At 40.1% G+C, this 23,149-nt stretch overlaps 1 protein-coding gene across 1 annotated transcript in view; it reads right to left on the bottom strand.

Moving 5' to 3' along the window:
• MRPL48 (mitochondrial ribosomal protein L48) overlaps positions 1-23,149 on the bottom strand; it is a 51,809-nt gene that overhangs the window by 10,005 nt on the left and 18,655 nt on the right. Inside the window, exons 4-5 of the mRNA XM_069553040.1 lie at positions 18,654-18,742; positions 3,329-3,498 (exon numbers count right to left, since the gene is read on the bottom strand). Of these exons, the coding sequence (XP_069409141.1) occupies positions 3,329-3,498; positions 18,654-18,742 (259 nt within the window). The remainder of the gene's footprint in view (positions 1-3,328; positions 3,499-18,653; positions 18,743-23,149) is intronic.

The raw sequence follows: 23,149 nt of genomic DNA, 5'->3' as shown, positions 1-23,149 counted from the left end.
GGAAATGTATACACAACTGGATTGTGCAATCATATTCAATGACCTGTCGTTCTTTCCAGAATGGCTTAATGTCCCCCATGGAACAGTCTTTATGCTAGGTACTAAAGAAATAAAGAACATAGTCCCTATGTAGTCAGTGGGGAAGGAATCTGACACATGAAAAGATCATTACAGCCCAGAGCACTAAGTGACATGATAGAGCTATGTGTCAAGTGCTGAAAGAGCAACCAACTCTCCCAGGCATCAGAAAAAAGATAAAGCACATCTTTAGGCCTAAAATAATTGAAGTATTATCAGCTATGAGTGCTTAAGTCACAGCTGATTATCCAGTCTTCTAATGAGCACATTTAGCACAGTTATACTGTAAGTAATAAAGGTTTAAAAGTTCAAATTCAATGAAGGTGAAAGAGGAGAGTGAAAAAGCTGGCTTAAAACTCAACATTCAAAAAACTAAGATCATGGCATCCAGTTTCATCACTTCACGGCACTAGATGGGGAAACAATGGAAAGAGTCACAGACATTTTCTTGGGCTCCAAAATCACTAGAGACAATGACTGCAACCATGAAATTAAAAGACACTTCTTCCTTGGAATGAAAGCTATGACAAACCTAGACTATGTATTAAAAAGCAGAGACATTAGTTTGCTTACAAAGGTCCGCATAGTCAGTTCAGTTTAGTCGCTCAGTTGTATCTGACTCTTTGCAACCCCAAGAACTGCAGCACGCCAGGCCTCTCTGTCCATCACCAACTTCCAGAGTCCATCCAAACCCATGTCCATTGTGTTGGTGATGCCATCCAACCACCTCATCCTCTGTTGTCCCCTTCTCCTCCTGCCCTCAATCTTTACCAGCATCAGAGTCTTTTCTAATGAGTCAGTTCTTCACATCAGGTGCCCAAAGTATTGGAGTTTCAGCTTCAATATCAGTCCTGCCAATGAACAACCAGGACTGATCTACTTTAGGATGGACTGGTTGGATCTCCTTGCAGCCCAAGGGACTCTCAAGAGTCTTCTCCAATACCACAGTTCAAAAGCATCAACTCTTCAGCGCTCAGCTTTCTTTATAGTCCAACTCTCACATCCATACATGACCACTGGAAAAACCATAGCCTTGACTAGATGGACCTTAGTCGCAAAGTAATGTCTCTGCTTTTGAATAGGTTATCTAGGTTGGTCATAACTTTCCTTCCAAGGAGTAAGCGTCTGTTCATGTCGCGGCTGCAATCACCATCTGTAGTGATTTTGGAGCCCCAAAAAATAAAGTCTGATACTATTTCACTGTTTCCCCATCTATTTCCCATGAAGTGATGGGACCACATGCCACGATCTTAGTTTTCTGAATGTTGAGCTTTAAGCCTACTTTTTCACTCTCCTCTTTCACTTGCATCAAGAGGCTCTTTAGTTCCTCTTCACATTCTGCCAGAAGGGTGGTGTCATCTGCATATCTGAGGTTATTGATATTTCTCCCAGCAATCTTGATTCCAGCTTGTGCTTCTTCCAGCCCAGAGTTTCTCATGATGTACTCTGCATAGAAGTTAAGTAAGCAGGGTAACAATATACAGCCTTGACATACTCCTTTTCCTATTTGGAACCAGTCTGTTGTCCCATGTCCAGTTCTAACTGTTGCTTCCTGACCTGCATACAGGTTTCTCAAGAGGCAGATCAGATGGTCTGGTATTCCCATCTCTTTCAGAATTTTCCACAGTTTCTTGTGATCCACACAGTCAAAGGCTTTGGCATAGTCAATAAAGCAGAAATAGATGTTTTTCTGGAACTCTCTTGCTTTTTCGATGATCCACAGGATGTTGGCAATTTGATCTCTGGCTCCTCTGCCTTTTCTAAAACCAGCTTGAACATCTGGAAGTTCACAGTTCATGTATTGCTGAAGCCTTGCTTGGAGAATTTTGAGCATTACTTTACTAGCATGTGAGATGAGTGCAATTGTGCAGTAGTTTGAGCATTCTTCGGCATTGCCTTTCTTTGAGATCGGAATGAAAACTGACCTTTTCCAGTCCTGTGGCCACTGCTGAGTTTTCCAAATTTGCTGGCATATTGAGTGCAGCACTTTCACAGCATCATCTTTCAGGATTTGAAATAGCTCAACTGGAATTCCATCACCTCCATTAGCTTTGTTCATAGTGATGCTTTCTAAGGCCCACTTGACTTCACATTCCAGGATGTCTGGCTCTAGATGAGTGATCACACCATTGTGATTATCCGGGTGGTGAAGATCTTTTTTGTACAGTTCTTCTGTGTATTCTTGCCACCTCTTCTTAATATCTTCTACTTCTGTTAGGTCCCTACCATTACTGTCCTTTATTGAGCCCATCTTTGCATGAAATATTCCCTTGGTATCTCTCATTTTCTTAAAGAGATCTCTAGTCTTTCCCATTCTGTTGTTTTCCTCTGTTTCTTTGCATTGATCGCTGAGGAAGGATTTCTTATCTCTCCTTGCTATTCTTTGGAACTCTGCATTCAAATGGGTATATCTTTCCTTTTCTCCTTTGCTTTTCGCTTTCCTTCTTTTCACTGCTATTTGTAAGGCCTCCTCAGACAGCCATTTTGCTTTTTTGCGTTTCTTTTTCTTGGGGATGGTCTTGATCCCTGCCTCCTATACAGTGTCACAAACCTCTGTCCACAGTTCTTCAGGCACTATGTCTATCAGATCTAATCCCTTGAATCTATTTGTTTTATTTATTTATTTTTATTGAATCTATTTGCTTTATTCATAATTACCAATAAACTAGAAAGAATCCAAATGTATACCAACCAGTGAAGGCATAAACCAACTAAGGTTTACCATTTAATGGAATACTACTCAGAATTCTGAATAGGTATTCAGAATTAATGGAGTACTGAATAGATATTCAGTATGGAACTCTGAGTATCTATTCAGAATTAATGGAATACAATTCAGAATTCTGAATAGATATTCAGAATAAAAGAATGTCTGCAGAACCCCAGCTAAATCTTAAATCCATTATGCTAAGTGAAAGAGGCCAGAAACAAACAGCTACATACTATATGATTCCATTTATATGATATTCTGGAGAACTTAAAACAAAAGGGACAGAAAATCAATCAGTGGTTGCCAGGGACTCTAGAGGCAAGACAGAGGAGATTAACTATACCTCAGGCACCAAGAAACTTTTTAAAACTTAATGGAGCTGTTCTGTATTTTGATTGTGACAAACTATATACATAAAAAGAGTGAATTTTACTACATGTAAATTATTTCTCAAAACAAAAATTATATCTCATTTAACAACAACAAAGTAGAGCATGCTACTCACACCAAGAACATCCCATGCAAAGGCATCTTTCATACCTTTCCTCGACTTTAATGGAGAGATGATTGCAGAGGTTGTGAACATACTGGGCATAACTCTCTGTCAGGGCCATGTCATATGCAATCAGGTGAATGTTTAAAGCCCCATATTCATAATCTGTCCCCAAATTAATGGATCTCACTTCCACTTTTCCCTTCTTCTTTTTGGGCTGAACACAAAACAAAAGAGAAAGAAAAGTCAAAGTATTATACAAGAAATTCTAACAATACCATCTTGATATATACATGTATATATATAAATCAATCTTTCAATTAAATTTGTTTACCATGTTTCTCTCTGATTACCCTACCTACAAACTGAACTTTTCCTGGGTAGGAATGGGCAGCCTCCCTTGCCATTCTGGGCTGTAGTATCAATCAATGAAAGGAGAGGAAATCACTGATGTTATACTAGATAACAGATTCTTGAGGAGTTTCTCTTTTTTTGGCTGCCTGTGCAGCTTGTCAGATTTTAGTTCCCTGGTCAGGGATTGAACCTAGGCCCTCTGCAATGAGAGTAGAGTCTTAACCACTGGACCACCAGGGAATTCCCAACAGATTGTTTTTTTTTTTAAGAATTCTTTCTCTTTTAAAAAATTTTATTTCTTTATTTCGGCTTCCCTGATAGCTCAGTTGGTAAAGAATCCACCTGCAATTCAGGAGACTCTGGTTCGATTCCTGGGTTGGGAAGATTTGTTGGAGAAGGGATAGGCTACCCACTCTAGTATTCTGGCCTGGAGAACTCCGGGGTCGCAAAGAGTTGGACATGAACCTAGGCCCTTGGCAGTGAGAGCACAGACTCCTAACCACTGGACCACCAGGGAATTCCCAACAGATTTTTTTTTTTTTAAGAACTGTTTCTCTTTTTTTACATTTATTTCTCCTTGGCTGCACTGGGTTTTCAGTGCTGCGTGCAGGCTTTCTTTAGTTGCGGTGAGCTACTCTTTAGTTGTGGTGCGTGGGCTTCTCAGCATGGTAGCTTCTCCTGTTGTAAAGAACGAGCTCTAGAGTGCAGGCCCAATAGTTGTGGCACAAGGGCTTAGTTACCCCGTGGGATGTGGAATCTTGCAAGACCAGGGATTGCACCCATGTCCCTGCACTGGCAGTGGGATTCTTATATGGACCACCAGCAAAGTCCCAACAGATTCTTAATCTAGAACCCATTGAGGAATTTTAAGAGGTTTGTCAACCCCGAAACTTATATGCAAAATTTTACATATGTGTGTATTTTCCTAAGGAGAAAATCCTTAACTTTCATCAGAATATTAAGGAAATCAATCACAAGAAAGCACAGAATTAGTTCTCTGCCAGCCTTCCTAGCTTTGAAATTCTACAGTCCAATTATTTAGACAGCCTTTCTTTTAAAAGTTTAGAGGCAGAAAAATTATTTTATTTCTATCCTTTTATTTCCTATAAAGTACTGCTTTACTACAGATCAACCTGTTCAAACTGCTGTAAAAAGTTAAAATGAGGCCTGGAAAAATAGATATGTAACACAACATAGATCAGGATCAAGACAGCTTCTCAACCAGAAATAATTTAACCTAAATGCCCATCAGGAGGGGAATCTATTAAATAAATCATGGCACATTCTTTCAGTAGTACATTATGCAGCTGTAAGAAGAAATAAGGAACTTCTTTATGTAGTGATATAGAAAGATTTTTAAGATAAACGACAAAAGCAGACTATAGAATAATGTGTTCAGAATATTGCCATACATATAAAAAGCGTAAGCGGGGAAGAATAGATGTGTGTATGTTTAAATACTTATATATGTATTTGCTTGCATATTAAAAAATAACTCTGGAAGGATACACAAAAAGACTAATACTATTGGTAACCTATGAGGAAGGGAACTGGACGGTTGGGCAACAGGGTTGGGAAGCAGACTTTTAAACTATTTCCCTTCTATATTTTTTGAATTTTTAATAATATGAATCTTTTATCCATTCAAAGTTAGAATCTTAAAATCTACCTTGTTTTTTAAAAATTTTAAGTCAAAATATTTTTACAATATAATATTCTTGTGATATTAAAAGATGCTTGCTCTTTGGAAGGAAAGCTATGACAAACCTAGACAGCATATTAAAAAGCAGAGACATCTCTTTGCTGACAAATGTCCACACAGTCAAAGCTATGGTTTTTCCAGTAGACATGTACGGATGTGAGAGTTGAACCATAAAGAAGGCTGAGCAACGAAGAATCGGTACTTTCAAACTGTGGTACTGGAAAAGGCTCTTTAAAGTCCCCTGGACTGCAAGGAAATCAAACCAGTCAATTCTAAAGGAAATAAAAACCTGAATATTCATTGGAAGAACTGATGCTGAAGCTGAAGCCCCAATACTTTGGCCACCTGATATGAAGAGCTGACTCATTAGAAAAGACCCTGATGGTGGGAAAGATTGAAGGCAGGAAGAGAAGATGGTGGCACATGATGCGATGTTAAGACAGCATTACCGACTCAATGGACATGAATTTGAGCAAACTCTGAGAGACAGAGAAGGACAGGGAAGCCTGGCGTGCTGCAGTCCATAGGGTCACAGAGAGTCTGACACAACTTAGCAACTGAACAACATTCATATGAAAATTGCATAAATAAGTACACAGCTCAATGAATTTTCACAAACTGAAAACACTTACATAAACAGTATCTTGAATAAGAAACAGATCACTACCAGCACCCCAAAAGTATCCTCTCCCCCAAATTGGCAAACCACTATTCTGACTTCCAAAACCAAAGGGTTATTTTGCCTATTTTTTAAATTTGTGAAAATGGAATAATATACTAGGTTCTCTTTTGTGTACAGCTCCTTTAACTGATTATGTTTGCAAGATTCATCATTTTTAGGTGAAACAGTAATTCTTTACTTCCCATTGCCCTAGTAGTTTATTTATATGAATATGCTATAACTTATTTATACTTTTTACTGGAGGTAGAAATTAGAGTTGTTTCAAATTAGAGTTGTTTCCAGTGTGGACCACTATGAACAGTATTGCTACTAATGTTTCTGCATGTATCTTTCAGTGAACATGTGTATGCATTTGTGTTGGGGATATACCCAGAACCTGAAACTACTGAGGTATTTCATCTTTAATAGTTCTCTCAAACAGTTTTTAAAAATCATTTCCAATTTAGACTCCCACCAGAGTACATAAGAGTTCTAAGTGCTTTACATTCTTGCCAGTACTTACAAAACCTAGTATAGTCAGATTTTCTGGTTCGTTTCTTTTACCCATTCTGGTTGGTATGAAGTGATAATGCACTGAGCCTTTAACTTGCATTTCCTTTAAGTCTACTGAACTTGAGCACATTTCCGTCATGGCCACCAGCCATTTGGATATTCTCTTTTGTAACCTGTTTATTCAAGTATTTTGCCCATTTTTTAGATTGGGTGGTCTTTCTTTCTCTTACTGATTTGTAGAGGTTCCTTCTATATTCTAGATATGATCCTTTGTTAAACGTACATGTTACAAATATCCTCTTCCTCCCTGTATCTTTCTTTTTCACTTTTTAATGGTGCCTTTTGAGCAAAAATTCTTGCTTTTTAATGTAGTCCAATTTACTCATTTTTTTCCTTGTATAGTTGTAATGACTTTTGTGTCCTATTTAAGAACTCTTTGCTTAGTTTAAGATCATGAGTATATTTTTGTATGTTACCTTCCAGAAGTTTGATAATTATAATATTTACATTTAGATCTACAAAAATTTTAAATGCTTTTTGTGTACAGTGTGCAGTAGGAGTCAAGTCAGCTTTTGTCACATGACTGTCCAATCCAGTTGATTGGACACCACTGCAATCAGTGTTGTCATATAACGAACGGTCATATGCTAAATGTTCATAGATACTTGGATCTGTTTCTATATTCTTTATTCTGTTCCAGTGGGCTGTTTGTCTATTCTTCAGCTAATAACACACTGTCCTAATTACCGGAGATTTAATGTAAGTCTTGCTATTTGGTAGAAAAAAAAATTTTTTTTAAGAAATAGTGAGGAGGGACAATCTATTTACATGTCTTAAGTCACCACTATTATTAGCCAGCAGCCTAGTTATTGCCACAGCAGAGTTGTTTCTGGCTGAGCACAGGTCAGTCTAAGAGAGGAGGGGCCCAACCTGAGGGGGCAGGGGGAAGACCAAGAAATGGTCCTTTCAAAAGGCCAGTAAAACTGATGATAAACCTAGTCTCATAGGGATATTCTGAGAACTGAACAAAACATTGTATATACTTAATTCAATCTGTGGCACATATTTAAACACTCAGTATGCATTAACTTTTATTATTTTTTTTGTTTTCATATTCCTCATATCTAGCACAGGGGCCAACAGAGACAAAACGTGCAATGAATCACTAGTTTAGAATTTTAGAACAAGATGGCATTTAGAGATAACTTTGTCCCAGTTCTTCATCTTTGCAGGGAAAGAATATGAAGCCCATAGAGATTAAACATGTCCCCCAGAGTCACAGAGCCACACAGGACAGATCCTAGGAATTAACCCAGACCTCCTGACTCCCAATGCAGAAATTTTTCCATTGTAGCCTCTGCATTATTAAAGTTCTTAACAGGGTAGTCACCCCAGGGTCCTAGACTTTGCTATGATTGAGAGGCCAACTTCTGTCAACCAACCATCAAGGTGCAGGCGTGGTGGTGCAGAGCCCACCATACCTGAGGCCGAATGCAGCAATTCAGACTTCTCGTCATGACAGCACTGCAGTAGGAGCTGTGAAGAATGTTAAAGTCAGAATGCAGTGCGGCTGAAATTTTCCAGCAAAGAAGGGAGGAGCTTCTTTGAAGCCTGCAGGAGGCTTTTCTTAACCAGGGAAAATGCCAGGGCTCTTCAAAGGTGTCGCTTTAGGAGAACAAAAAGAAGGTTGATTCTAGTATCCCTCTTGGCAACTCACTTGCTTTTCCATGTTAACCTAGATCTGTCTGGACCGATCCACACCATCAGGAGCCCATTGTGATATTATATTTCAGTTCTGAGCCAGGACACAACATAGCCAGGAAGAGTTTGAGTGCATGAAATTTCAGATACCAGTTCCTATCATTTTACCTTCACAATCTTTCTTATCCTATCCTTTCTATTCTTACTGCCTGAGTTCAGACCTTCATGCCATGGGGAGCTATTAAAGATATCTGTGCTAGGGATGTATATGACTAGAGCTGTGTTTTGGGAAGGTTACCCTGCCTGCCTGTGAAGGAGAATTAGGCAGGAAATGAATGGAGGCTAGGAAAAAGTTGGTAGGGAAGATGGACTGCTATCTACCATCAAACTGTATACTGCTGTGACTGACCTGGATTCACTGTGGGATGGCCCAGGGCAGATATCCTTAGATCCCTGAAGGAGTACACTATGATGCCCCAAATGGGTCATGGGATAAATCACTAAACTATTTTTGTACAAAAATACCCATATTACTCCTATTTTACAGACAGAAAACTGAGGTCCTCTGAAGGGTCCTCTGAAAGGATGCTGTATTTGGCCAGGGTTACTGGGAAACTTTGCTGGCAACGAACAGATAAAGAAAGGAGTCAGATTAGAATCACGGACTGTTACAGCTGGAAGATATCTTAGAGATAAATTAGCTTCTCCTTCCTTTTCCCCCTAATTTTATATAAGGGGGAAGTCAAGGTCTAGAATGGGGAAATGACTCGTTTAAAGATTACAACAGTAAGGAAATGGAAAAGGCAACCACTTTATGTCTAGCCATAGCTAGAAGCTGAGTCTGTGGCCCAAACCCAAGCTCTCTCCTCTAGTTTCCCCCCAAATTATAATAATAGTATCCACCTATCATTATATGCAGCATTCTCCAGGGTGGGAAAGTTGGGAAGAAACTGTGTCTTCTTAATCCTCAAATGAAAGCTGACACGCCTGCAGCATATATACTTCCAGGAATTCTAGTGATGGAAATTTTAAAAATTACACCTGGGACTTAAATGATTTTGGTGATGGTACTCTGAACAGTCCATAATAAGCAGTAAGGTACATAGATATCAAGCGGTTACGTTTATAACTAACATAAACATGCTAGTTTGAGTGCAGCACACTCAATAAACACATGCCAGGCAGAAGGCATGGCACTGATGGGGCTGGCAGCCTGGTGCTGCATAAAGAGCCCTTGATTAAGATGGAAGCCCAAGAAAATCTGGGGGGCTTCCCCGGGAGTCCAGTGGTTAAGACACCATACTGCCACTGCAGGAGGCTTGGTTTGATCCCTGGTTGGGGAACTAAGATCCCACATGCTGTGTAGCATGGTCAGAAAGAAAGAAAAGAAAATCTTGGCTCAAATACCATCTGCTTAATCACTACATTACACTGAGTAACCTTTCTAGGTATCAATCTCAACACCTAAAGTTTCTGTGAAGCTCAATCAAAATAGTGAATTTTTGTGAAATGGAAATAGTGTGGACATTAGATGGATTCTGACCATCCTTAATTAAAATATCGGCTCTGGAAATTATTGTTACTTGGGCAAGTCATTTAATCTGTCTTAGATTCCTCAAACAGGACCCTTAATTACCACAGTATATCTGAGGACTAAATGATATCATTTGTAATACTATAAAATGAAATAATGCTTTTAAAAGCCTGGCACATAGTGATGACATGATCTGGTATATAGTAGTTGCTCAATAAATGATATCTTTAAAGAAAGACTAAACAATGTACACAGATAGGACAATATAGGACATTATTATTATTATTGGACAGAAGCATGCTCCTATTGGTATGCTTCACAGAATGAGGCACTCATTAAACCCCTGTTAATGCAAAGTAATGATTCAACCACTCTAAGGAAAGACACCAAAGAGAAAACACAGTCCCAACTCTAAAGGAGCTTACAGTTGAGAGAGAGACAGATATACATAAAAGAACCAACCCTCTCAATTTAATCATAACGAGAAGGCCACCTCCCATGGTAAGTTCAGCACAAGCTACCTTGCTGCACCATGGCAATTAAAACCCAAAAGCAATGACTTCAGGTGGTTGAGCCTGAAAGGACAATGAGCAAGTCAATACTCCTAGGTTTTTTGTATAACATATAAGAGTATACAGCAGTTACTCAATATAAATGGTATCTTTTTAAAAAGTTGATCGAGACATGTCTACTTCTCAGGTCTCATGTCCCATCATCTTCTACATGCCTCCTCAAGATTCCAGGATTAACACAAACTGCTTAAAGTTTCTCAACTGCATCTCCAGGATCAGTGACTCCCCACTTTTGCCCAGAATGTTTCCCCTTCCAGCAGAGAGTTTGACTCTTCACCCAACACCCTCAATGTGAGGAACTCCTAGTCATTTTTCCCCCAACCAGGGATGGAACCTGTGCTCCTTACAACGGAAATGTAGAGTCTTAACCACTGGACCACCAAGGAAGTCCCACCTAGTTTAGTCATTTTTTAAGACTCCATTCATGCTCTTTCAGGAAGCCTTTCCTCATTCCTCATGCTGAGGTAGATACTATGCTTATATGTTCCCATAGCAACCCTCTTTCCCTTAACACCACTATCACTTAGCACATGTATCCATTTATTCAACAAATATTTTCTGACCACTAGAGATAAGCCAGGGCTTCCCTGGTGGCTCAGATGGTGAAGAATTCGCCTGCAATGTGGGAGACATGGGTTCAATCCCTAGGTTGAAAAGATCCCCTGGAGGAGGGGATGGCAAGCCACTCCAGTATTCTTGCCTGGAGAATCCCCATAGACAGAGGAGCCTGGCAGGCTACAGTCCAACCCATGGGTTCACAAAGAGTCAGACACCACTGAGTGACTAAGCTCAAGTGATAAGCCAGACCAGGGTTAGCAATGGGGATATAATAGTAAATAACACAGCCACAGTTTCTGCCTGTTGAAACTTGCAATCTATTGGAAAAGGCATATATATAACAAGTAATTATAAGAGGATGCATAATTTGAGGGAGGAAAATAGAGTACTATGGGATTGTAAAAAGAGGGACTAATGCTATCAATCAACATCATCATTATTACCACTACTAACTACTCATGGGCTCCTTGTTTCAGACACTGTGCTAAGTACTGTAAACTTTCTTTTTTAACTTAATCCTCACAAAACATTTAAATAACATAGCTATTTAAAGGCAAGAAAATTGCAGCTTGGAAAAGTTAAGTAACTTACCCAAGGACATACACTAGTAAGCAAAGAATTGAATCCTTAACTTGGGTCTGCCTAATTCCAAAACATTTCTCCTAATCTCTGCCTTTCCCTTTAAGGATGGTGTGCAGAGCCTGCCAGTTTTCTCAATATTCTCTCTTTTTCCATTAATCGTGGAACTGCTGAATTTTTCCTGGGTACATGACCATTCATAATAAAAATTACATTTCCCAACCAATCCTGCAGCTGGGTATGGTTCCATGACTGAGTTCTGGCCAGTGGGATATTAGCTCATGCACGTGCTTTCCCCTTCCCCTGCCTACAGGCTGGAATGTGGACATGCAGGCTGAAGTAGGAGCAGCCATCTCAGACTACAAGATGAAAGCAGTAGGATACGTTTGCAAAACAGAAAGCTGGAATATCTACCTATACTTTATATGACAGAAAAACAAACTCTATCTTATTTAAGCCCCTTGATTAAGTGAATTTCTATTATGACAGCCAAATCATTATCTCAACAAGGAGGTATTATGTCTCATTCATTTCTCTATTCCTAGAGTCCAGCAACACCCCACTTCAGTACTCTTGCCTGGAAAATCCCATGGATGGAGGAGCCTGGTAGGCTGTGGTCCATGGGGTCGCTAAGAGTCAGACACGACTGAGCAACTTCACTTTCACTTTTCACTTACATGCGTTGGAGAAGGAAATGGCAACCCACTCCGGTGTTCTTGCCTGGAGAATCCCAGGGACGGGGGAGCCTGGTGGGCTGCCGTCTATGGGGTTGCACAGAGTTGGACATGACTGAAGTGACTTAGCAGCAGCAGCAGAGTCCAGCAACATTAAATGCTGAGTTGAACTTTATTAAATTCTGGTTCTAGTTGGATTATTTACTGGCAGAATATATATATTGTCAGAGAGAAATCACTTATCCTCCTCAGTTTCCTTTTCCGTCCTGTCTACCTCACAGGATAGTTGGTGAATCGAAAAGCATGGTTTTCAAATTTGTTGGTTACAAAGGGCCTAAAAAAAACCTCATGTTTCCCTTTGTGAAGCACATGAAATACTCATCAATGTGCTTTCATCATATAAAACAAGAATGACTTAACTAGCAGAAAATATGGTTATATTATATAAATGGAGTTGTCTGCATTTCAAAAAATTATGAAACCATATGAGTTTCTCTGTTAACATTTATTTTCATCAGATAAAACTGATGGGAGAAAAACCTGAAATTTAGAAAACTCTATCCATTAGCTTAATATTTTCTAAAATATGGCAGATTTCCATCATTAAACTTGAAGAAGGGTTCCACTCTAGTATCACCAGTGTTCAAGGGCCTATGGTATGACAGGCAATGAGATAATGGACGTGAAAGCACTTTGAAAATGGAAAGAGATCATTACTTTTATTCACATCAAATATGAATCTCTAAAACTCTGACACTGTTGTAATTTAACAGAATAGGCAAGGCAGAATGAGAGCCCAGTGGGCTGGAGACCAGGGCGCTCTAATGGCGCAAGCTAAAAGTCAGGTCTTCACAGAAGTCACTCTGTACCTGGAAAAGCTCTGAGAAACTCTAAAATAGTTTTTACAGCCCCAGTGTTTCCTGCTACCCAAAGCAACTGGATACTCCTAAATGAGTATCAGTTCACTTTATGTACTTAGTGCAAGAATACAGATAGTATTTAATAAATGCTTGTTGAGTAATTAGCCTCCAATTAAAATAAATAAATTAATTTTTAAATAAATAAATAAATGTTTGCTGAGCTGAACTCTGTAAGACCTCCACTGGCCCTTTCAGGGAGAACTGCTCCTTTAGCTTAGCTCCACTGATATTTAGTTCATTCCTCTAGTAAAGCATTCCCCACATGTATTTTAGTTACATTTTTGAGCACTATCCTTCCCAGCCCACTTTATAGTTTTTGTAAGAAGAGACTGTGCCCCACTCACCACAGCATCATCTGTGCAAAGCGCTGTGCTGGCACATAGCAGATGCTCAATGCCGGTTGTTCTTTTCAGTGAGTTACAAGAGGCAGACTTGAGGGAAAACACGGATGCCAGTTTAAAACAGCTCTCTGTAAGCCAGTCCTAAAATCCATGTCTAGCCCTACAGTCACTAGGCCAGCAAAACCAATCTTTCTGTTTCAAGGAAGCTAGGACTGTCACCATAAAGTGGTTTTGATCTGCTGATTTTTCTGGGAATGATGCCACAGTCTCTTCACAGACTTGTGGCTCTAAGCGCTGATCAATCTATGAGTGCTACAACAAAATAAGTAGGTGTCAGAAATGACAAACACCTCCATTATGTCAAGAGTCAAAACAGTATGAAGTTTCCAAGAGAAAAGACATCTTGATTTCCTAGGGGCCATTCTACAAAGAGCAAGTAAATTGTCTGAGTTCAAAAATCTTACTCTCTTGCCCCAGAGCCTGAAAAATAGAACGTGTAACAGCTAAAACTGACAGCCATTTATGCTGCCTCTATTTCATCCTCACACATCTTCCTCTTGGCATTGCTTTTATTCTTCGGCTGCTATTACCCTAGGATTGGAGTTTGAACAACAGCTGAGGGCAAGTAAGTGGTCTTGGGAGATATGACCTAGCACTATACAAATGTGAAGGACTACATTCTTTTTATTTTTATCAAATAAAAATCACTGTAAACAATCTGAAGCTTTTAAAATTTTAACAGAATGATGCAGCTCCCTTGAAGGAATAATGAGATCTACACACTGAGACACAGTGCTACGCCTGGAGATATGCTTTGAAGTATGGTCCCTCACTGCCACAAGTCAAGGTGGATCTCACATGATGAGAAAAAAAGGAAGGGAAAAAAGGGAAGATGTGCATGTACAAGGACACAGAGGCATGAGACGGCATGGACGTATGAGAAGATGCACCTGAAGCACAGAGTGAAAAATGGGAAATCACTGAGAAGGAGGCTGGGTCTGTGCCAAGAGACCTGGAATCCCATGACTTGCTATCATCTTCATGCTGCCACCCAGGGGGAAGCTTCATTTTCACCTCTGCTGTCACTAACTCCTCAGAGAGGCATCAAGGACAGGATGAAGGGATGGGAATGAACCTAGAGTTATAAACCAGGCCATGCAAGAGAGAGATAAAACCAGTATTGAAAAGGAAAGCTGAGTGAAGATGTGCCTTTCCTTTCCCAAAGTTCAGGAGTCATAAGACTGAGTGTGGGACCTTTGGAAGAAGGAATGAAGAGATTAGCAGAAAAGGGACAAGAGCTTGCCACTTTGCACATGAGAATTAACTCTTGTCTCAGGGCTATAGGGTTCAAGAGAGTAGAAGAGTCAGCCTGAGTCAGAGAAGAAAAAATGGAAATCTGTCTGTTTATTATTTTGTATAGGGTCTTACTTTAGGGAAAGAAAGGAGGCCAAAGATGCCTTCTAGCTTTTCCAGTCCAATTTACCAAGGGTACAAGAGACAGGGACTTGGGACAGGGCCTCTGAGAGCTAGCAGATGAAAGTCTTCATTGTGCTGTCCCAAGCGTAAAGTAAGGAGTCTCAAGCAGCCTCCACCACTATCCAGCACTATTGTGCTAGCCACCCTGGAGCATGAATAGTATCTGGAGAAAAGCCTACAGCCCTAACGAAAGGGAGCATCACTCCTTTCAAGCAAGCAAGGTCAGCTGGAGACAGCTGTTTACAGAGAGTGGGCCGTGTTTGCCAGTTCTGATTTACAAAACCTCGGGGCAGCTCCAATAACCACATTTAGGTTCAGCTCAATCAATGTTTATTGTCCTCTACTTGATGCCAGACCCTGGGCTGGACACTGAGGACACAGAAGAAACATGAGACAAGGCCTCTACCCTAAGGATGCACATCGTTTAGGCATAGAAACAGTCGTCAAAACAGGGTTAAAATAGAGCAGCATGTCCTACAACAGAGGAAGCACAAGGAGCCCCTTGTTCATGGTAGGAGAAGTAACCCGGTGCAAGCAAGTGGAGGTTCCTCAAAGAGGGAGATTTGTTTTCCCCCTCCTCATCCTATATTCCTCAATGGGATTTAAAGGTTCTGGATGTATTAACCAAGAAGGAAAGTCTTGCAAGTAGACAGAACAGCATGTGAGAGGTTTTGAAACAGTATGATGATCCATGAGATGGGAGAAAAGCTGGAGGGAAAGATGGGACAGATGGCATTAGACATATCATTAAGCTTCCTTTTCTAAAAAGCCAAGGAGTGGGTCAGAGCATGGTATACACAGAAAATTATCTATGAGAGAGGATCCCAAGAAATTTTAAAAAGCAAAAAACTCACACCCAAACAAAACTAATTTTATTTCCTGCTAATTTATGTAAGACTTTTAGAAGGAGGATATTCCAAAATAAAACAACTCCAAGAACTTACTCTAAGGTGTCACAACTCAGAAAGGGTGTAAATCACTCTTTCTTCTGAATTTTAAAAGCACTTTGTATCCTCCTTTTAGCACTTGTCACTTTCTCCTTTGGAGCATAGTTATTTGTGTCTTATCTCTAGTGGTTTATCAGCTCCCTGTGAGCATGAACCAGGTCTTACTCTTTCATACTATAAAACTTTATTGCAACTCAGTCTGAATAGGCAAGGTACCCCCAACAGTACCTAGCATGTAATAGATCTTGGAAAAAGATAGCATGATGGAGTTACATGATATCAGAGCTAAAAGACTTATGAAGATATTCTAATCCAGACTTTCTCAAACTTGTGAAGAATCTGACAAAAGCTATGGATTCTCTTCCCAGAAAAACTCATACATAGAAAACATTTTACACACAACTTCATGGCCAGCCATACCCAGAGAGGTATGGTTCGGTTCAGTTCAGTTCAGTTCAGTTGCTCAGTCATGTCTGACTCTTTGCGACCCCATGAATCGCAGCACGCCAGGCCTCCCTGTCCATCACCAACTCCCGGAGTTCACTCAAACTCATGTCCATCGAGTTGGGGATGCCATCCAGCCATCTCATCCTCTGTCGTCCCCTACTCCTCCTGCCCTCAATCCCTCCCAGCATCAGAGTCTTTTCCAATGAGTAAACTCTTTGCATGAGGTGGCCAAAGTATTGGAGTTTCAGATTTAGCATCAGTCCTTCCAATGAATACCCAGGACTGATCTCCTTTAGCATGGACTGGTTGGCTAACTTGCCCCAAATCACAAAGCTAATAAGTAGCAGAACCAAGCCTAGAATACAAGTTTCCTGGTTCCCAATTCAGTACTCTTCTCATTACAAAGGAAAAAATTTAGTAGGGTTGTTTCCTGCTGGGAGGGTGCCTGATACAAGCCTCAGGTGTGGCAATGTTTCTCTTAACAAAATTCCTTGATATAAGGATGATGCTCAGAAGAATGTGGCTTCTGAGGTCCAAATGCAGTGGCCCTGGACCTCTGCTAAGGTGAGAAACAATGGGAGATGTGCAGGGTTTCATGGGACCATCGAACTAAGCCAAAGAACCAAAAATGACATTGAAATCTCCCCAAGAACAGCAAAATCTTCCTAACTATACTGTTTGCAGGTCAAAAAGCAACAGTTAGAGTGGAACAATGGACTGGTTCCAAATTGGGAAAAGAGTACATCAAGGCTATATACTGTCACCCTGCTTATTTAACTTACATGCAGAGTACATCATGTGAAATCTTGGCTGGATGAAGCTGGAATCAAGATTTCTGGGAGATATATCAAAAACCTTAGATATGCAGATGACACCACCCTTATGGCAAAAAGTGAAGAGGAATTAAAGAGCGTCTTGATGAAGGTGAAAGAGGAGAGTGAAAAAGCTGTCTTTAAACTTAACATTCAGAAAACTAAGATCACAGCATTCTGTCCCAGCACTTCATGGCAAATAGATGGGGAAACAATGGAAACAGTGACAGACTTTATTTTCTTGGGCTCCAAAATCACTGCAGATGGCCCCTGTAATCATGAAATTAAAAGACACTTGCTCCTTGGGAAAAAAGTTATGACAAACCTAGACTATGTATTAAAAAGCAGAGACATTACTTTACTGACAAAGGTTCATCTAGTCAAAGCTATGGTTTTTCCAGTAGTCATGTATGGATGTGAGAGTTGGACCATAAAGAAGGCTGAGCATGGAAGAGTTGATGCATTTGAACTATGGTGCTAGAGAAGACTCTTGAAAGTCCCTCAGACAGCAAGCAGATCAAACCAGTCAATCCTAAAGGAAATCCACCCTGAATATTCATCGGAAGGACTGATGCTGAAGCTGAAACTCCAATACTTTGGCCACCTGATGAGAAGAACTGACTCATTAGAAAAAGCTGATGCTGGGAAAGATTGAAGGCAGAAGGAGAAGGGGATGACAGAGGACGAGATGGTTGGATGGCATCACCAACTCAATGGGCATGAGTTTAAGCAAGCTCCAGGAGATGGTAAAGGACAGAGAAGTCTGGCATGCTGCAGTTCATGGGGTCACAAAGAGTCGGACATGACTGAGCAACTGAACAATACTGTTTACAGGAAGTGATAGAATCCTGACTCAAAGACAGACTGACTTTCAAGCCAACATTGTGTCCATCCCACCACAGTCCTCTTCAAATGCACAAAAATCTAACTACCACAGAAGCAATCCTGAAGCTAGAGCCAGAACAATAGACTAAATAATCCTAGAATAACTCCCAGTTATCTGTGATAAGGGATTCAAGAAACACACACATCTTTTAAATCTGCTAACACACAAGCGAAAAGAATCAGTGATTTGGCTGAAAATGTTGATCCACTTCTATATGCCACAAACCATTCATTCAACTAAACTAAATGTATCATTTTCATTGTGAGGTCCATATTGAATGAAATACTAAGACGGTTATTTTCTTTAAGTGTCACAGATAATAAAACCAAATCATTTGCTCTTCCCTGTGATAATCTCACCTAGGGACAAGGTTGGGAACTGGCAATAACATTCCCACTCTGGATCATACCCAAACTACATAACTGGAGAGAATTGAGGGACGACCCCCTATCCTTTCTGGCTCCAATATAATCCAGCCTTTACACATCTGATCTTCTGGGTCTTTGCAAAAGCTATATACTACCTTTTCCTAAAGGACCCCTAGGGACTTCCCTGGCAGTCCAATGGTTAATACTGCACTTCCACTGCAGGGGGCATGGGTCCAATCCCTGGTTGAGGAGCTAAGATCCCACGCGCCTCGGCCAAAATGGCCAAAAGAATTCTAAAAATAAATAAAAGACTACTGCCCCCTTTACCTCTTCTGGCTTAACTAGGTGCTTGTATCTTCCAATGCCATGCGTGGGCTTTGACCTGTAGTGCCGACTGGTGGTCAACAGAATGCCACCTGAAAGAGAAAAAATAAGACAAACCTGTTTCAAAATTCTTCAGGGACAGACAGATCATACATGAGGAGACAAATTCTCCACTGCAAGATGGAATATCTGGGGACAGCAAGCCTCTCATTGGTTTAAAGAACCAGAGTTATTTATTGATCCTGAGCTGACATTCAATTTACCCCTTTTCTCTCTCCTTTTGGCCCCTGGACTACATCTAGTCCCTGCTTTGAGAAATTCTCTCCTATTAGAGCCACTGGTGTAGGGGGACAAAATACATTCTTACAATATACATATTCTCCTTTAATCCCCGTTATTTTAATTTTCATTTACAAATAAAGAAACTGCAGCTCAAAAAGTAGGAATTGGAGAGAATGCCAAGGTGATCAGTGGCTAGGACCCTGTGCTTCCACTGTAGTGGGCATAGGTTTGATCCCAGGTTGGCAAACTAAGATCCTGCATGCCATGCTACAGCCAGAATAAGTGAATAATAAATTAAAAATAATAATCAATTAATATAATAAATAACAATAATATACTAATAATATATTTTTAAAAGCAAGAATTGGCAAAGGTCATCCAGCAATTAAAAGGCAGAACTGCAATTTAAACCCAGGTCTATCTCACTAAACAGCCTGTGCTCAGATGTGTTATAACATCTGAATTTCTAGAATACAAAATCTAGCTAGACTTGATCATTCCCATATCTGATATCAGTTCCTTAATTTTACCCTTCACTGGAACCAGCTCTGTTATGTCTGTGCATCTCTCTTGCTCACTCCCCACCGTCTGGAAAAGTACTGGTCCTAGGTTCTGCCTTCTTTCCTCCTAGTTCCTGTGGTCCTGCCCTCATCTCCCCAAAACCACCACTTTGTGGGGTGCTAAATACAAAATGGTGTGGAAAAGTTTAATGACATCTAGTAAAATACTTCTTAAGTTTCTCTTTTCTAAAATGTGCTTCCAAGTAGTCTGGTCTGTGTCAGGCCAATCAAGAGTCATGGCTTCAACTATGGAGAACAGTATGGAGGTTCCTTTAAAAGCTAAAAACAGAGCTACCATATGATCCAGCAATCCGACTCCTGTGCACACATCTGGAGAAAAACATGGCTGAAAGGATACATGGACCCAAATGTTCATTGCAGCACTATTTACAATAGCCAGGACACGGAAGAAGCCTAAATTGTCCATCGAGAGAAGAACGGATAAAGAACATGAGGTACATAAGTACAATGGATTACTGAGCCATAAAAAGAACGGAATAATGTCATTTGCAGCAATAGTGGACCAAAGAGATTGTCATACTGAGCGAAAGAAAGTGAGAAAGAGAAAAACAAATATATATCACTATATGTGGAATCTAAAAAAAAAGTACAAATGAACTTATCTACAAAATAGTAATAGACTTACAGATGTAGAAAAACTTATGGTTACTAGGAGGCAAGAGTGAGGAGAGGTAAATTGTCAGACTGGGATTGACATACACACACTACTATATATAATATAGATAACTAATAAGGACCTACTATACAGCACAGGGAACTCTACTCAGTATGGGAAAAGAATCTAAAAAGGAGTGGATATATGTACATATATAACTCATTCACTTTGTTGTACATCTGAAACTAACACAACATTGTAAATCAACTATACTCCAATAAAAAGTTAAAAAAAAAAGAGTCATGGCTTCAGAAACTTTCCCTGCATTCATAATCCACAATATTTCATCAAGACAACCCTAGGATATCATGGATCCCTTCCATGATATGCATTAGCCTGCATTTACAATTACATGCCAACAACTGTACAGATACTGGGACAGTTACAAAGATGACTATAATATGCTACTTTTCCTTGAGACACTCAGTATGTACTGGCGAAGGATAATGGGAAGGCAGATAACTACCTTATGGTGTACAAAATACTTTAATGGAGATAAAAGCAAGGAACCTAGATGAAAGAACAACTAACTCTGTCTGGGGCGTGAGGTGGGGGTGAGGGAGTGAAGGAGGGTACCAGGGAAGGGTTCAGAGAAGTAACAGCTGCATTCTTGAAAGAGAAGTAAGAGTTTACCATGCAAGGAAGAAGGAAGTATTTTTGGCAGAGATTTCCAAATAACTGAGGTATTTTTTGGTCATGGTCCCAACAGACCCTCTGAGCCTTCAGGTTCCAGACTCTACAATCAAGGGTACCACCCAAAGAGCTAATATGCAAAACCCCTTGATGGGTACACAATCATGCTCAGACCACAGCTTTGAAAATGAATTCATCCACCAAGATTTTATTATGACTTTAATACATGACCTTCCAAAAAGTACTGAACTCCCCAAAGCATGCTTACTCATTCAAAAAATATTTATTACTACCCAACAGAGTAGCCAGCAACAATTATACCCTCTCAACCATGTGACTTGCACATACCAAGAGTTATGCAGTGTACAAACCACCCAATATCCATGGAAGGCCTGGTTGGTGCTGCCCTAGATGCTGGAGCTCTAACAATGGACAAACACAAAGCCCCTGCAATACAGAACCTATGGTCTGTTGGTGAGACTAATATCAGCGCTGGGTGAAAAGGGCTCTCTATGATCAGAGCCATATACATGGGATAGGCATTAAGACTGGACTTGTGGTGTCAGGAAACGATTCTTAGAGCAGGAGAGTTTTAAGTAAAACCTGACAGGTGGCTTGGAGTTAGTGAGGCAACAACACAGAATGGGGAGAGGAAAAGTCAGAGAGAGAATTTCAAGGCAGAGTATGAGGAGAAAGGCGGCAAGAGACAAGCTTACAGAAACAGGCAAAACTTAGGAACAGCTTAATTATTCAGTAATTATGATATATCAGACACTGTACAAAGAGGTGGAGATATAACAGGGGACATGACCAACAAAACTCTGCTTATGGAGCTTATAGTCTAATAGGAGGAGGGAATAGTCACACAAGAAATATGAAGTTACAAATTGTGAAGAATGATAAAAAGAGCTATGGCAATTCAAACGGTGGATCTATTTTAGACTGAAATATTAGGAAAGGCTTCTCTAAAATAGAATGACCTGTGAACTAAAACTAGATGTCAGAGGAAAATAATAATAGTGGTTATCCCCAAGGAGAAGTGGCTAGAAGGAGAGAGAGATTTACTGCTGACTTTATACTCTTGAATCTTAAATTTTTTTTTTGTATACATGCATTATCTACTCAAAAAAATAAAATAATAAATTGAGACCCAAAAGACAGATATGGAGTTTATTAGGTAAAAGATAGAGTGAACGTTCCAGGCAGAGGGAATAACATGTGCAAAGGCCTCAGTAGGTGACACAGATTGGCATATTCAAGGAACTAAAAAGGCTGTCCATGTGGCTGAAGCAAAGCAAGAGGCACTGCATGCACCAGACATTAGGCTGGGGGGTTGGAACCTACCACTTTGGGCCTTGTTAAGGGTTTGGATTTCATGCTGAACATCAAAGAAATTATATGCCTAATGTGTTTTTAAAAGATCACTTTGGTTGCTGTGGGGGGAAGGCGAGTGTGAACGGAACTTCAAGCAAAGATTCAAGTAGTAGCCTTGGCTGAGTTGTTGTTAGTCTTCCTGTATCCATACCCCCATCTCTATTCCATCCTCTAAAGCTGACAAATGAATCCTTCTAAAACACAAACCGAATCATGTTATTGTCTTTCATTAATTCAACCATTTATCCATTGCACACACACAATTTTTAAAAAGGTCTTTGCAGTATTTCAAAATGTTTGATAATTTTCCACTGTCTGAAGTTTGTACTCATTAGGCAAGCTTTTAAGAGCCTTAATTTTGTAATTTAGTTCCAACCACTTCATGTCCTCACTCTCCATCCTCCAGGCCTTTGAAACTTTGCTTCTCAGCCGCAGAGCTACACTTGGCATTCTGTATAAACCATGAAGCTCTCCTGCCTCTGTGCTGTGCCAGGCTGTCCCCCCGTGCCAGGACTGCACCTCTCTGGTGATATCCTTCATCGCCTCCAAGGCCACCTTAAATGTCATTGTCTCTGTGCTTCCCTAAACATACAAACGTCATCAAGAGTTTACTTTATGGTTACAGCTCTCCCATGCCTCCACTGTATAGTAAAATATTTGGTGTAAATTAAAAAACAACAACAACCCAGGTGTTAGTCACCATCTTTAAGTACATAGAAACTCAATCACCCACCGCTGGCTTTACATAATAGAACCAAAAGTGATCTTGAGATGATGACACTCCTTAGGTGAACACGCCACAAATGCTTGCCTCAGCTTCCCATCTACTGCAACTCCTTGGCAAGGAGGCATTTGCAAGTTCAGTTTGGGGCAATTCCTATAATTAGAGCAGCTGGTTAATTAAGAAGTTAGTTCAAACTACTGTTAAATTAACCATTTTCTCTCTTAAATGAACGGTTTTGGTCAAATTACCA

Source organism: Ovis canadensis, chromosome 15 (genome assembly GCF_042477335.2).
Source record: "Ovis canadensis isolate MfBH-ARS-UI-01 breed Bighorn chromosome 15, ARS-UI_OviCan_v2, whole genome shotgun sequence".
In the NCBI taxonomy this organism is placed as follows: Eukaryota; Metazoa; Chordata; class Mammalia; order Artiodactyla; family Bovidae; genus Ovis; species Ovis canadensis.
The sequence above is the reverse complement of the archived record's forward strand: the minus strand, read 5'-3'. Positions and strand labels throughout refer to the sequence as shown.